The following is a 14,134-nucleotide window of genomic DNA, read 5'->3' as shown; positions in this document are numbered from 1 at the left end:
ATAAGTTGGTTATAAAAGCTACAGAAAAGGAAAATGTGCTTAATCAGTTCTTTTCTTCAGTGTATACAATAAAGGAGTCAGAGTTTCAAGACCCATTTGATGGGGCACAAATGTCTCAGCTAAATCAAGTCACTGGCTGACGCGGGATATGGAAAATAAATATTTACTCAAAATTAATGCTGAATTAAGTTTTAGCCAGGCCTCTCTTTCTGATATTTTCTCTGACTTATTTTGAGTAGTACCTATGGATTAGAGATGTAATTCCAACATTTAAAAAGGGATTTAAAGCCGCCAACTACAGGCAGCAAATTGGACACCTGTGGTGGCCAATTTATTTTGAAAGTTTAAGGGATCACATTCAAAAATATGTTCTGGACAACGGCATTATAAGCAGTAATCAACATGGCTTTATCAAGGATAGGCCATGTAAGAAAAAAATGATTGCTTTTTATGATGAGGTTAGAAAGAAGCTGGACATTGAGGCTGCAGTATATGTGATTTTGCCAAAGCTTTTGATACAGACTGCTTTCTAAACTTAGGTTTGTTAAAATTAGTAATGTTTTTTGTACATGGATAAAAAACTGGCTACATATACAGAGGGCGGTTGCCCTACTTGGAGTAGGGTTCTTAGTGGGGGTTCTCTATATTGTGTCCATTATATTTAGTTTGTTCGTGACTTACGAAAGGGTAATCTGAGTAATGTATCAGTGTTTGCAGAAGATACAAAACTATTGAGCCCATTAAATTCCATTCAAGAAGTGGATGAGGAGCTTAAACTGGCAATTTGGGTGGCTAAGTGGCAGATGAAATTGAAAGGCTGTGAATTTTTGGTCTACAGTGCACAAAGGGGATATTATTGAATCAACGAGAGTCCACAGAAGGGCAACTAAGCTAGTAAAGTGTATGGAAAGCCTCAGATATGATAAAAGTCTGGCCAAGGAGGGGATATTCACTCTGAAGAGGTTCTTAAAGGTGATATGATAACTATGTACAAATATAAAAGGGGACCATATAATTAACTATGTAATGCTTTATTTACCAGTAGGGGTTTCTTACAGTGAGAGCTGTGAAGCTGTGGAATGCTTTCCCTAAATCAGTTGTACAGACAGATACATTAGCGAGCTTTATGAAGGGGTTGGATGCATTAAAGGCAAGTGAGAAAATACAGGGCTACTGATAATAGCTAAGTTCAAATGTTATCCAGGGACTGGATTGATTGCCATCTTGGAGCCAGAAATGAATTTTTCCAGTTATCTGAGCTTAGAGACCAATTTAAAATATACTGTAATTATGGAACATAAAAGCCACAAAATATGGTTCATTAAAAAATTAATTTTGATTCTCTTTACATAGCAGCTCTGAAACCTGTGCAGTTAGCATTAGAATGGTCAGCCCTGTAGCATCAGCTTAAAAGACAGGTGAACGTCTCTGAACTTTTCTTTTTGATGATTTGCAACAACCCCTAAGCTTAGCTTTTCAACAGCTGCCCAGAGCACACTATGTGCAGAGTCACTGACACGTTTAACAAAATCCAAGATGGTGAACTACTGTGACAACTTTGAAGGCCTGGATCATAATTTTTATAGACATTCTATAACTTTAGGCTGGTGCAGTAACTTCAGCAGATAAACTAAACTGCTCAAAAAAATAAAGGAAACACTTAAACAACACAATGTAATTCCAAGTCAATCACACTTCTGTGAAATCAAACTGTCCACTTATGTAGCAACACTGACTGACAATCAATTTCACATGCTGTTGCGCAAATGGAATAGACAGGTGGAAATTATAGGCAATTAGCAAGACATCCCCAATAAAGGAGTGGTTCTGCAAGTGGTGACCACAGACCACTTCTCAGTTCCTATGCTTTCTGGCTGATGTTTTGGTCACTTTTGAATGCTGGCGGTGCTTTCACTCGTGGTAGCATGAGATGGAGTCTAACCCACACAAATGGCTCAGGTAGTGCAGCTCATCCAGGATGGCACATCAATGTGAGCTGTGGCAAAAAGGTTTTCCAGAGCATTTTCCAGAGCATGGAGGCGCTACCAGGAGACAGTACATCAGGAGATGTGGAGGAGGCCATAGGAGGGCAACAACCCAGCAGCAGCACCACTACCTCTGCCTTTGTGCAAGGAGGAACAGGAGGAGCACTGCCAGAGCCCTGCAAAATGACCTCCAGCAGCCCACAAATGTGCATGTGTCTGCTCAAACGGTCAGAAACAAACTCCATGAGGGTGGTATGAGGGCCGACATCCACAGGTGGGGGTTGTGCTTACAGCCCAACACCGTGCAGAATGTTTGGCATTTGCTAGAGAACACCATGATTGGCAAATTCGCCACTGGCACCCTGTGCTCTTCACAGATGATTCTCAGACCCCTTGTAAGACCATATGCTGGTGCGGTTGGCCCTGGGTTCCTCCTAATGCAAGACAATGCTAGACCTCATGTGGCTAGAGTGTGTCAGCAGTTCTTGCAAGACGAAGGCATTGATGCTATGGACTGGCCTGCCTGTTCCCCAGACCTGAATCCAATTGAGCACATCTGGGACATCATGTCTCGCTCCATCCACCAATGCATGCCCAGGCGTTCTAGGGAGATTATACAGGCATGTGGAGGCCAAACACACAACTGAGCCTCATTTTGACTTGTTTTAAGCACATTACATCAAAGTTGGATCAGCCTGTAGTGTTTTTTTCCACTTTAATTTTGAGTATAACTCTAAATCCAGATCTCCATGGGTTGATAAATTTGATTTCCATTGATAATTTTTGTGTGATTTTGTTGTCAGCACATACAGCTATGTAAAGAATGAAGTATTTAATAAGAATATTTAATTCATTCAGATCTAGGATGTCTTATTTTTGTGTTCCCTTTATTTTTTTGAGCAGTGTATATAGCATTACTATGCCATTACTAGCCATATTCATTTTTTGGGTTTATTTCTTCATTAAATATGTTCACTCACTGGCTATTTGCATCTTAATTTATACAACTTACCATTCATAAGCACAGAATGACAAATAACACACACACGAGCCTCCTTTTTATCCATGTACTGAAGTTTGCATTTTAGACTGCAACAAGCAGCACAAAACACCTAAAAAATAAAGAGAATATCATAAAAAATATAAAATGACACAGGAGTCTCACAAACTAAAATAAAAGAGTGATACAGCAAAACATTTAATCCTTGAATGTAAATACTGCCAAAAAAATGTTTTGGATGCACCAATGCACAGCATGCGGCGAACAATTTTCCACTTCCATGTTCACATTTAACCCCGATTCGGTTTGGCCAGGACGGTGGATTCGGCCGAATCCAAACCCTGACGAAAATACCAAACCAAATCCTGGATTCGGTGCATTTCTACTATTTTTTAGGAGTTTTCTGAACGAGGGGACTTTTTGTAATGTAAAGCAAAAAGAAAAAAATCGGTTGTGCTATCCAAAATAGAGTCTATAGTAAAGTTAACTATAGGTTTTATTGTGGGTCCTGCAGACTGGTGAGTTTCCACTTGATTTTCATGTGTATTCTCAGCATATGTAAGGCGCTATGTGGGCGCAGTAACAATTGTATATGATGTATATATTGTTTGGTTTATCTTTATTTGTTTTTTCACCTTACAAATCTGCCTCGTGTAGAACATTGTAATGATTGTGCACTGTATAACACTTAGATGTTGCCTTGGTAACCAGGTCGTGGCTCTGTCTGTGGTCCTTTATCACATGACCTATGACTGATATCACTTAAAGCAACTTGCCTTAAGCCAAGTAACACAATACAGCTAAACATTTAAAATCTTATAGCAGTGGTTTACCACCAACATGGATTTATGTTAAATTACGTTGTTAAGTTACTATCATTTACAATGTGCTGTTTGATATTCCAAGTTCTATGTTGTGTCTTTTTGCTTGATATATTGATATTCAAAGAATTCAGACATAAACTTTTCTTTTGCTATTTAGCTGTACTGCCTCTGCTCCAATACCATACACTGCCACTGCCCAACTGGTATTTCTTTTGCAGGCAATTTTGTCTGAGGATACTTAGCTTTCTTATTGTATGTGTTAAGGTGGCCATACACGGGCCGATTGTAGTTGCCGATATCGGTCCCTTGGACCGATTTGGCAGCTTGTCGGCCCTTGTAGGGGAAACAACGACTGGCCTGCCCGACCAATATCTGGCCTGAAATCGGGCAAATATTGATCAGACAGGTTAAAAAATTTAGTCAGATCGTTGACCGCATCGGCTCGTTGATGTGGTCCCCGAACCGACTGCGCCTATTCCAGTAGGTATAATTCGATCATTTGGCCCTTGAGCCAAACAATCGAATTATATCTACTAGAATAGGCGAATTATCCTAAATTCCCCCAATACTGCCCACCCGTAGGTGGGGATATCGGGAGAAGATCCGCTCCCTTGGCGACCTCGCCAGGCGAGTGGATCTTACCGTGTAGTCACTGCACTGTAGATAGGTGTGCTTTAAACATCAAAATCAAGATTATTTCAGTACACAGGTACTACACTAAATACCTCCTTTATTCCTCCCACTTTGTTTTTTTTTTTATTCTTCCCCCACCCCAAGACCCATAATTTTGTACTTTTAACAAAAAACCTTTTGCATCAAATCATCTTTAATTACCAGTTAATATATAGAACATTTACTTTTAGATAAGCTTTCCAATAAAAATGAAACAATCTAAAACATCCTTACCTCCCCAAAGACTCCTTTAAATATATTATTTTATGCACTTCTAAGTGAGGTTTGGCGTGTGTATTTTATTAACTGTGTAACTTATCAGTCTACTAAAACTGAATCTGAAACACATTTTGTCATGCATAATCTACCCTGACTACGGTTTATGTTATGAAACATCAGATTTCTTTACATACCTTTCCGCAAGCTCGGCAGTGATGCCTCCTTTTGGTAAACGTAAACCTGGCCTCGCACTTCATGCAGTTTGGTGCATGGGAATCAGGCACCCAGACAGGAGCCACTTCCCCTAGAGTAGTAAATGGCTTAGAGATGGGTACCCCAAACTGCCCAGCGAGCAGATCGTTGTCTGGGCTGTCTGGAGACACTGCAAGGCACAGGCTGCCAGGGACTTCACCATTAGCATCAGTAACAGGGCTGCGCACTGAAGATTCCTCACGTAATGATTCTGACATCAGATTATCCCCTTGATTACACTTGTTTAACATGTCATTTTTGTTTTTAGAGCTGCAACCAGCATTTGGAGGAATGAGATCACTCTGTAACATTTCAGACAATGGCTTTGGAATATGGAGTTTAAGATGAGTTGGCTGCTTTGGGCGTGCTCCACCATATGGAACACTGAGGGATTGCACAATCTTGCCCTTTTTTGGTGATGTTTGCCCATGCATGGATGAAACCTGACTACAAAGACTATGCAAATTGTTCTTCATTTGGTCAACCTTGGCATTTAACAGGAGTCCACTCCTCTCTGTAACCTCATCTTCCTTCTGTTGTTCATAAATACCAGTGTAGTATTCTAACTTGCTTTCTTCAATTTCCTTTTCTTCGGTCACAGAATCTTCTTTCGATGGTAAATTCTTTGGGTTATGAGCTACAGCAGGGTTTTTTATTCCATAGGAATCACACCCATTGTACAGAAACAGTGGTGCATTAGTTCCATTTTCTTCATGCAAATCCATTCCTTCTTTAGAAGCTATGCATGTATCTTCCAATAAGACATTAGTATCTATCCCTCCTTGAAACATTTTACTTGCATAAAACTTTTCATTGCTTTCATGTGATAGTCCACTAGTTTTTGAGAAGTCACCATTAATCACACAAGAGTCAGAAAAGTTCTTTACAACAATGTCAAAAGATTCAGCACTATGGAGAGCCTCATTATTTAGCACAGTTTCCACAGCAGTGGCTGGAAAGGATGCTGTTGCAGGCACACCTGCAAAAAGTTTTTCTTCATGGGAGGAAGATGTATGTTTTGGCTGCTGCTCACTACATGCTTCAACTACTGGTGAAACGCTGAGTAGATCTGTATTATTTAATTGACAGCTGGGTACCTTGTTATTTTCAAAGGAAAGGACAGCACATGTGGAATAAGGCGTTTCAGGCAGAATGACTGATGTGGTTTCTTTTAATGCTGTATAAGGTTCTTCAGTGCTGGGTTTATTAAGAGCTAGGTCTGTGCTTAAGTTAGCAGTATCCTGTATGATTGTTGGAAGAACTGAAATTGATACAGTTTCTTTGTCTTTGTCATTAACAATTATCTGTTCGTGCAAGGGTGTTTCATTATCCATGGTCAAGCAGACAGGGTTTATAACAGTTTTCGGGCTACTGCATGGAGAGAATCCATCGTCGAGCAGAACACTTTTTTCATTGTGAATACTCACTGATACATCATCTAAAACTTGTAAACTCTGACTTTCCACAGTTGATGGGTTGCATACAATTTCAGAGGGACCAGTGTTATTAAAAAATGAATCCTCTGCCATTATGGTGTCTCCTATCACCATTTTGGGCATTTCTGGTGCCACTATACTAACTTCTCCATTCACAAATGTGGATATCTCAAGGGCTGTCAAGCTGGGTGACCTGACTTTGAGATGAGCTTCAATAGCAATGATTGATTTACAGACATTGTCAAGAGCTGGGTTTTCAGGGACTCTATGGGAATGTGGTTCTATGATTTGATTCCACTTTGCATCTAACAGCTTTGGAGAGACAGTCTCATCTGAAGGGGAAAGGCAGCACAAAGAGAAAAACAGTTTAATTATTGGTCTAAAACATACTGCATAAACAACAGTAATGTTTCCCTACAGAGTCAATTTGTTTAAGTGTTTAAAATAAAGTTATATAGTCTTCTGAAAACAAAACTTTAGTAATGCATACTAAATTTGCATTACATTTAAATGCACATGAAACAAAATGTGTGGTTTCATGTAAAGAGCCTTTAATTTTATCTTATCTGTTCCCCAGAACATGTGCTGTTCCTCTAAGAACAATCTGCAGTGTGTCTGGCATGTGTATGTCAATCTGCAGTGTGTTTGCCACAATTATTACAAAACCCAGCTGCAGAGGTTGCTTTCTAACCTAACACTTCAGTAGCATAACACAGCCTTGGTTAATTACTAAAGAGAACAGGAGTAGTCATGTTTAAACAGGCTATAAGTCAAAGGTCTCCCCTACTGATGGCCTTACATACCCTAAGGCAGTGATCCCAAACAAGTGGCTCGTGATTAACACATTGCTCACCACCCTTTTTGATGTTGCTCCAGGGGCCTCAAATAGGTGCCCATTTTTAAATCTCTGGCTCGGAGACAAGTTTTGGAAGCATAAAGAGTATAACTCCAAGCAGAGCCTCCTGTATGCCAGCAGTCAACATGGGGCTACCAAATAGCCTATCATAGTCTTTATTTAGCATTCCCAAAGAACATTTTTCATGCTTGTGTGGTTCACCAACACTTTTGACATCTGAGTGTGTCCTAAGCGATAGTCCAATAAATATACTAAAGTACAAATTGAGGACATGCTCTCCTTGCTTAAAGGCGAAAGAAAGGTAAAAACTAAGTAAGCTTTATCAGAAAGGTCTATGTAAATACAGCCATAAGCACTCACAGAAATGCTGCACTGACTTCTCTGTCAAAAGATTTGTTGTGTCTGTAATTCCCGTGCCACAGACAAGCAGCTTTCTGCTCTCTCCTGCTCCCCCCTCCCTCAAGAACTCACTCCTCCCCCTTAGGAATGTGGATCTGAGCCAATCAGCAGGAAGCTGACTCATAGTCTTACTAACTGAGCATGTTCACTTGGTCTGGGTTTCTGTGCAGGAGTGAGGCATTATGGGAACTTTCTTTACACAGCTCAGCGTTTTTTCTTCCTGTTTGGCTTCTGATCTTCTGAACAGGTGAAATAAGGGAAGTTAAGGGCACTATTGAGACAACTGAAGGTATGCCTGCAGCTTGAGATAAACTCTTTACTAGCCTTTCCTTCTCCTTTAAGATGTGTTTTGCACCTTTCTCTGGTTTTAAGTTCTTTTGCATCTTGTGTTAAACATTTCATGGCTTCCAAAATCAGTGACAACTCTCCCTCACTGCAAACATACACTGTATGGGGTTCCTTGACCTATGCAATGCACTTCCATGTCAGATTTAGAAATGCAAACAGCCACACTACGTTAAGCTACAAGACATGCAAATACGAGTAACCTCCCCCAAAACATCTACTTCATGGTGCTCAGCAGAGCTGATTAATTGTTCCAGTAAAACAGGCCTGACCCCATGACAGAGTGGATGTTTATCACCATGTCTTATGGTGAAGGAAACTCAACAACCCACAGCTCTGTCAATATGGATAGTAGGCTGCTAAGACTTAGGGGCACATTTACTAATCCACAAACGCTCCGAAGGCGTCCGAATGCGTTTTTTTTCCTAATGATCGGTATTTTGCGATTTTTTCGTAAATTGTCGCGACTTTTTCGTAGCCATTACGACTTTTTCGTAGCCATTACGACTTTTTCGTAGCCATTACGATTTGCGCGAATTGTCGCGACTTTTTCGTAGCCGTCGCGCCGAGTACAAAAGTTTCGGATTCATTCAAGCTTCAGTATCGTGACTTTCCTTGGGCCACGTTGGAGCTGCAGAGTGCCATTGAGTCCAATGGGAGGCTTCCAAAATCATGCAAAGTCTGAAAGTTTTGCCCGCCGTTTACGAGCGCTCAATACGAAAAAGTCGCGACAATATACAAGCAAATCGTAACAGCTACGAAAAAGTCACGACAATTCGCGCAAGTCGTAATGGTTACGAAAAGGTCGCGACAATTTACGAAAATGTCGTAACGGCAACGAAAAAAATCGCAAAAAATACGAAAAAGTCGCAAAATGTTCATTTTCCAATCCGAATTTTTCCCATTCGGATTCGTGGATTAGTAAATCAGCCCCTTAGTAATGCAAAAACTGAGCAGAAAATGCATTTCATTCTCCTTTAATAGGTATTAGGAGTTGTCACCTGTTAACAATCGCAGAACCTTATGAAATCAAACTTTGGGCTGTCACGCAACAACCAAGGCTTCCTCTGGGCAACTGAGTAAGCATCCAAAAGTTAACTGATGCTTATACAAAGGAAGGGAAGACTAAAAGATTACAAAATGCTTAATTTCCACTGTCTGTAATGTCATTAAGAATCAAGGAAAGCTCTAGGAGACAAAGAAAACTTTTAAAGGAGAAGGAAAGGCTGAGTCACTTGGGGGTACCAAAATGTTAGGCACCCCCAAGTGACTTTAATCGCTTACCTTGTACCCCTGGCTGGTGCCTGTTAGGAGAAAACCGCACCAGCCCGGGGTACCAGCAGCGAGCGCTTACTCTTCCTTTGCATGCTTGCGCATGCGCAATAGAGTGAAAAGCCGAACTTTAACAAAGAAGTCGGCTTTTCACCCTACTGTGCATGTGCCGGCCCAGGGATTTTGCCAACAGAGCGAACACAGAAGGAGGTATCGCTCGCTGCAGGTACCCCGGGCTGGTGCGTTTTTCTCCTAACACGGGCACCAGCCCAGGGTACAAAGTAAGCGATTAAAGTTACTTGGGGGTGCCTAACATTTTGGCACCCACAAGTGACTTAGCCATTCCTTCTCCTTTAAAGAGAATTGATTACATGCTGACCAGAAAAAAAGCAACAGCAAACCTTCATATGACTGCAAAGGACATGTGTTAAAGTTTGGCTGACACAGGAGTGGTGTTCCACATTGCAGTGCTGCTTGCACAAACATGATCTTTTGCACATGCCACTTGTTACTTTTAGCTAATAACTACTTTAAACTTACAAAGTTAAATATGTATTTGCATTCAACTGTACTCCTAACACTGTGATGGCTTATGGTCTGCAACTACTACAGGTATGGGACCCATTATCTAGAGTGCTCGAGATCTGGAGTTTTCCGCATAAGGGATCTTTCCATAATTTGGATCTCCACACCTTATGTCTACTAAAAGATTATTTAAAAATTAAATAAACCCGTAACAGCACAATAATTGTTTAATCAGAGCAAAGGGAAATCATTTTTAAAAATTAGAATTATTATTATTATGAAGTCTATGGGAGATAACCTTCCCGTAATTCTGAACTTTCTGGATAATGGGTTTCCGGATAATGGATCCCATACCTGTACACAAATTAAACACTTTTCACAAAAACTTCTGTAAAATATGAAGATATTATTATTAGGCTTTATTTGTATGTGAATAATATACTGCACCTTCGTTCTTTTCAAATTCGTCTAATACTTTATCCAGGTTGTACGATTCTTCCTCAAAATAGTTCTCCATTGGTTACGAACCTTTTTAGACTTTTGTCTGGGGCTAGAGATTAAAACCAAAAAAAAATTATTTGTATCTTTTGAAATGAAAACATACAAGTTTACTCTCATTCTTTTTTTCTGTGGTTTTCAATTTGCAGATACCTTATGATTTGAGCATTTTACAAATTACTGCTGTAAAATGTGGTGCTAAATGCTGTTTAAATGTGGTGGCATGCAATCATTTTTTGTGTAGATTTTTTCAGGATTAAATCTTTTTATTCAGCTTTGTTTATATGCAAAACATGTTAGCAGTGTATTGTGCGGATATAAATTGCCTTTTAGTGCCTTTTTATAAAGCTTTATAAATATGTCACTTATTCTGTGAAGAGCACTGGTTCTCAAGCACTAGTTACGCAAGTTAATGATAGTATTGGGTCAACGTCCCAAAAACAGCTTGAAAATACGAACGTGTGCAAAAACAGAGCTGTGAACAGGTATCAAAATAGGCCTTGGCCCAAACAAGGCCCAATAAATAGTGACTGTGTATGGCATCTTACAGCATCCCTTCTGGCATCTGGCAGAAACTACAAATTGCCATTCCGGGCCAGGCTGAGAGCACATTATTTCCTGAGTTCATGCTCCTTTAAAACAAGAGATGGTTTCAGTTAAGAATTGGTACAATCATGCACGTTGGTCTGAATTTTTGACCAGCTTGAAATACTTTTCACAGCGTGCCACCACATTTCAGCTTCATGTTTATTCACGTGCAATTAACCACTGTACTTATGAAAATCACCCATATACTCACACTAGTATGAATAACATCAATTTGATACAACTTTGCATGCAGCAACAATAATCAAGGTATTTATTTACAATATTGTTTGGAATTTCACTGGAAATTATGACTGCATTACAAGTTCACACATACATTGCCTAAGCAACACCTGATACAAACTCTCTTTCTCATACTACATAATGTACACCAATATTTAATATATTACATCATCTGTTCTGACTGCTTGTATATAAATCTAAGAGTAAGAAAGATTTCACTTGCATCAAAGTTACAGTACACTGCAAATCTGGCAAGACAGTGCAGGCGTAAACTTGCCTAATTAAACAGTCAGAACACACACTGCAATTACAGGGAAGGCAAGACAACAAAAATATTAATTTGATTAAAGTCAGCATTAATGTGCTCAACAACAGCATTTCTAAAATTCAAAACTGATAGCTGCAAATATCTGTGTTGAATACACACACAAACACATGAAATTAAATATTTAAAGTATTATATTTAAGATAGAACATACAGGATTTTATTACATTAATATGGCTTGTGCCCTACAAGCGCCCTATTACATGCTATGCGTTTTTCTGTTGGATTGACTGTATGCTTTAGAAAGTATATTAAAGAAAATTCATACATTTATATTCTATGTTTTACAGGTCTCAAAAACTGTCCGGGATTTAATCAATAAATGAGTTTAAATTGAAAACAATAGACAATAGAGGAAATACCATTTTAAAGAGTAAAATATATTACATTGTCACTAAGGATGCTGGAGAACATCTACGGAACTGGGACACTGAACTTATTACATCAGATCACTACCTAGCTAATTCTGAAGGCGCGCCATGAAAGCAATTACAGCTTTCAAGCTCTCACCAGTGGTTCATGAACTTAATGTAATTAGTTGAAATTAATACAGCCACATTTTTAATTCCCTTTAGAAGGGCACAATGACAATGCAGGAAAAAGGGTGTAATGACACAGAAAAGTTTTCAGGTAGAGGCAGTTTCTGCCAGTTGATGCTTGAATGCTTTTCTTATACAGGTATGGGGCCTGTTATCCAGAATGCTCGGGACCTGGGGTTTTCTGGATAAGGGTTCTTTCTGTAATTTGGATCTCCATACTTTGAGTGTGCTAAAAAATCATTTAAACATTAAATAAACCAAAAAGGATTATTTTGGCACCAGTAAGGATTAATTATATCTTAGTTAGCATCAAGTACAAGGCACTGTTGAATAACTACAGAGAAAAAGGAATTTTTTTTTTTTTAAAAATTGTCAATTATTTCCTTTAAATAGAGTCTATGGAAAATGGCCTTTCCGTAATTCGGAACTTTCTGGATAACAAAATGTAAGCGCACCAGGAGTAAGTACAAGCCACTCACATAGATACCAGCTTATAAAATGATTTATAAATGTCTCTAGAACGCAAAATGTTTGTGCAAGTGAAGAACTGAAATAAAAGAGGCTACAAAGGAGAAAAGCTTGGTAAGGGATAGGAATGTAGGAAGAGGTAGAAACAGGTTTAAAACAGTATGAAAACATACTAGAGGTTAAAAAGAGAGTAGAATGCTTCTGAAAGAGGCACAACTGATACAGCCTAGAGTAAAAGGTTGAACAGAGTACTTCCGCAATTTACTTTTGTTTTACTAATTTTTAGCAGTTTTAAATATTATAATTACATTTTAATCATTTTTATTTCTCAGTTTTTAAAAACACACCTAAAAATGGTTCATATTACCAATACCAAGCATACAACTTAGCACCTCCCTCTCAAAGCTGCTATGGTGGTGATCCGAGAGTAGACTATGCAGGCAAAGTTTCCAAAGAGATACGCTCTGCATAGTTCTTTTTGTCTCTTTGGGAAAAGCTCCATTTCTTAAGGCAAGTGAACTCTTTTGGGTCCATGTCAGGTTGCAGACAGGATCAGTGAACGGCCTCTTTGAAATCTTTAAATACCTGCCACTCTGGTTTTTCAAAGATTAATAGTAAGGCTGCAGCATCCCTTTGATCACTTGGGATCCCTTCTTTTCCTCTAACAAACTCGGCCACCTCCCTTAGGAACCGACTTTGGCTCTTGGCTAACTAAGCATGCTCAGTTCTTTTCAACTCAGATTACCAAACACACCCTCTAGAAAATGAAAGGTGGCACTGCTGGTTTTCATAGAAACTCTGCTCTAGCTGTGCTCTGCTGGAGAAACATGTTTTTTCTTCTAACCTCCTGTACTGAGCTCAGCTTAACCATTACAATGGTCAGTCCAATCAGGACTTTTCATCAAAACGTTCTGCCTGTGTAAGCCTGCATTCTTCGGTGCATGAACTTTACAGTGCACATGTGCTGTTTGCAGAAATAAATGTCACTGATGATGTGTGAGAGAGAAAATGGCTGCTGGGTGAAAGCTGCTATTTGTTTTAGGAAAATGTGACAGTTCTGGCGAATGGAGGGGATATATGCAATACTAATGGTGTGGTTTGGGTGGAAGAGAAACCCATCTTATATACATGGCAGGAAAATGTAGGGTTTAAGAGGGCAGTGAAAATCCCTTTTTCATGATTTCAATGAATATGGCTTATGCAGAACATACTTTTTTGACGTGTTTTAAGAACTGTCTACAACTCAGTTTCCAGAAAACTGTGACACTGTGTAAAATGTAAATAAAAACAGAATGCAATATCTGCAAATCATTTAAACCCTATATGTCAAATTAATACAAAGACAACATAGCAGATGTTGAAACTGAGGAATACAGTTTTCTGAAAAAAATATGCTTGTTTAGAAATTAATGTCAGCAACAAATTTTAAAAAGGTGGGGCAGAGGCATGTTTACCTCTATGTTACCTCTGCATCAACAATACTCTGTGAAGTCTAGGAACTGAGGAGGCCAGTTGCTGTAGTTTTCCAAGAAAAATATTGTCCCATTTTTGCCTGATCTAGAATTTTAGCTGCTCAACAGTTTGGGGTCTTCTTTGCTGTTTTGTTTGTTTCACAATGAGCAAATTGTTTTTAATGAGTGACAGGTTTCGGCTGCAGGCAGGCCAGTTTAGCTTTTACAACAGAGCCATGC

General features: G+C 39.2%; 1 protein-coding gene across 1 annotated transcript in view; it reads right to left on the bottom strand.

Moving 5' to 3' along the window:
- The window catches only part of zfyve9 (zinc finger FYVE-type containing 9), a 46,713-nt gene that overhangs the window by 25,087 nt on the left and 7,492 nt on the right, over positions 1 to 14,134 (bottom strand). Inside the window, exons 2-4 of the mRNA XM_004914004.4 lie at positions 10,233 to 10,335; positions 4,895 to 6,720; positions 2,998 to 3,097 (exon numbers count right to left, since the gene is read on the bottom strand). Of these exons, the coding sequence (XP_004914061.2) occupies positions 2,998 to 3,097; positions 4,895 to 6,720; positions 10,233 to 10,302 (1,996 nt within the window). The 5' untranslated portion in view covers positions 10,303 to 10,335. The remainder of the gene's footprint in view (positions 1 to 2,997; positions 3,098 to 4,894; positions 6,721 to 10,232; positions 10,336 to 14,134) is intronic.

This window comes from Xenopus tropicalis, chromosome 4, assembly GCF_000004195.4.
Source record: "Xenopus tropicalis strain Nigerian chromosome 4, UCB_Xtro_10.0, whole genome shotgun sequence".
Lineage (NCBI taxonomy): Eukaryota > Metazoa > Chordata > Amphibia > Anura > Pipidae > Xenopus > Xenopus tropicalis.
Note: the sequence above shows the minus strand (reverse complement) of the source record. Positions and strands in the feature narration are given on the sequence as shown.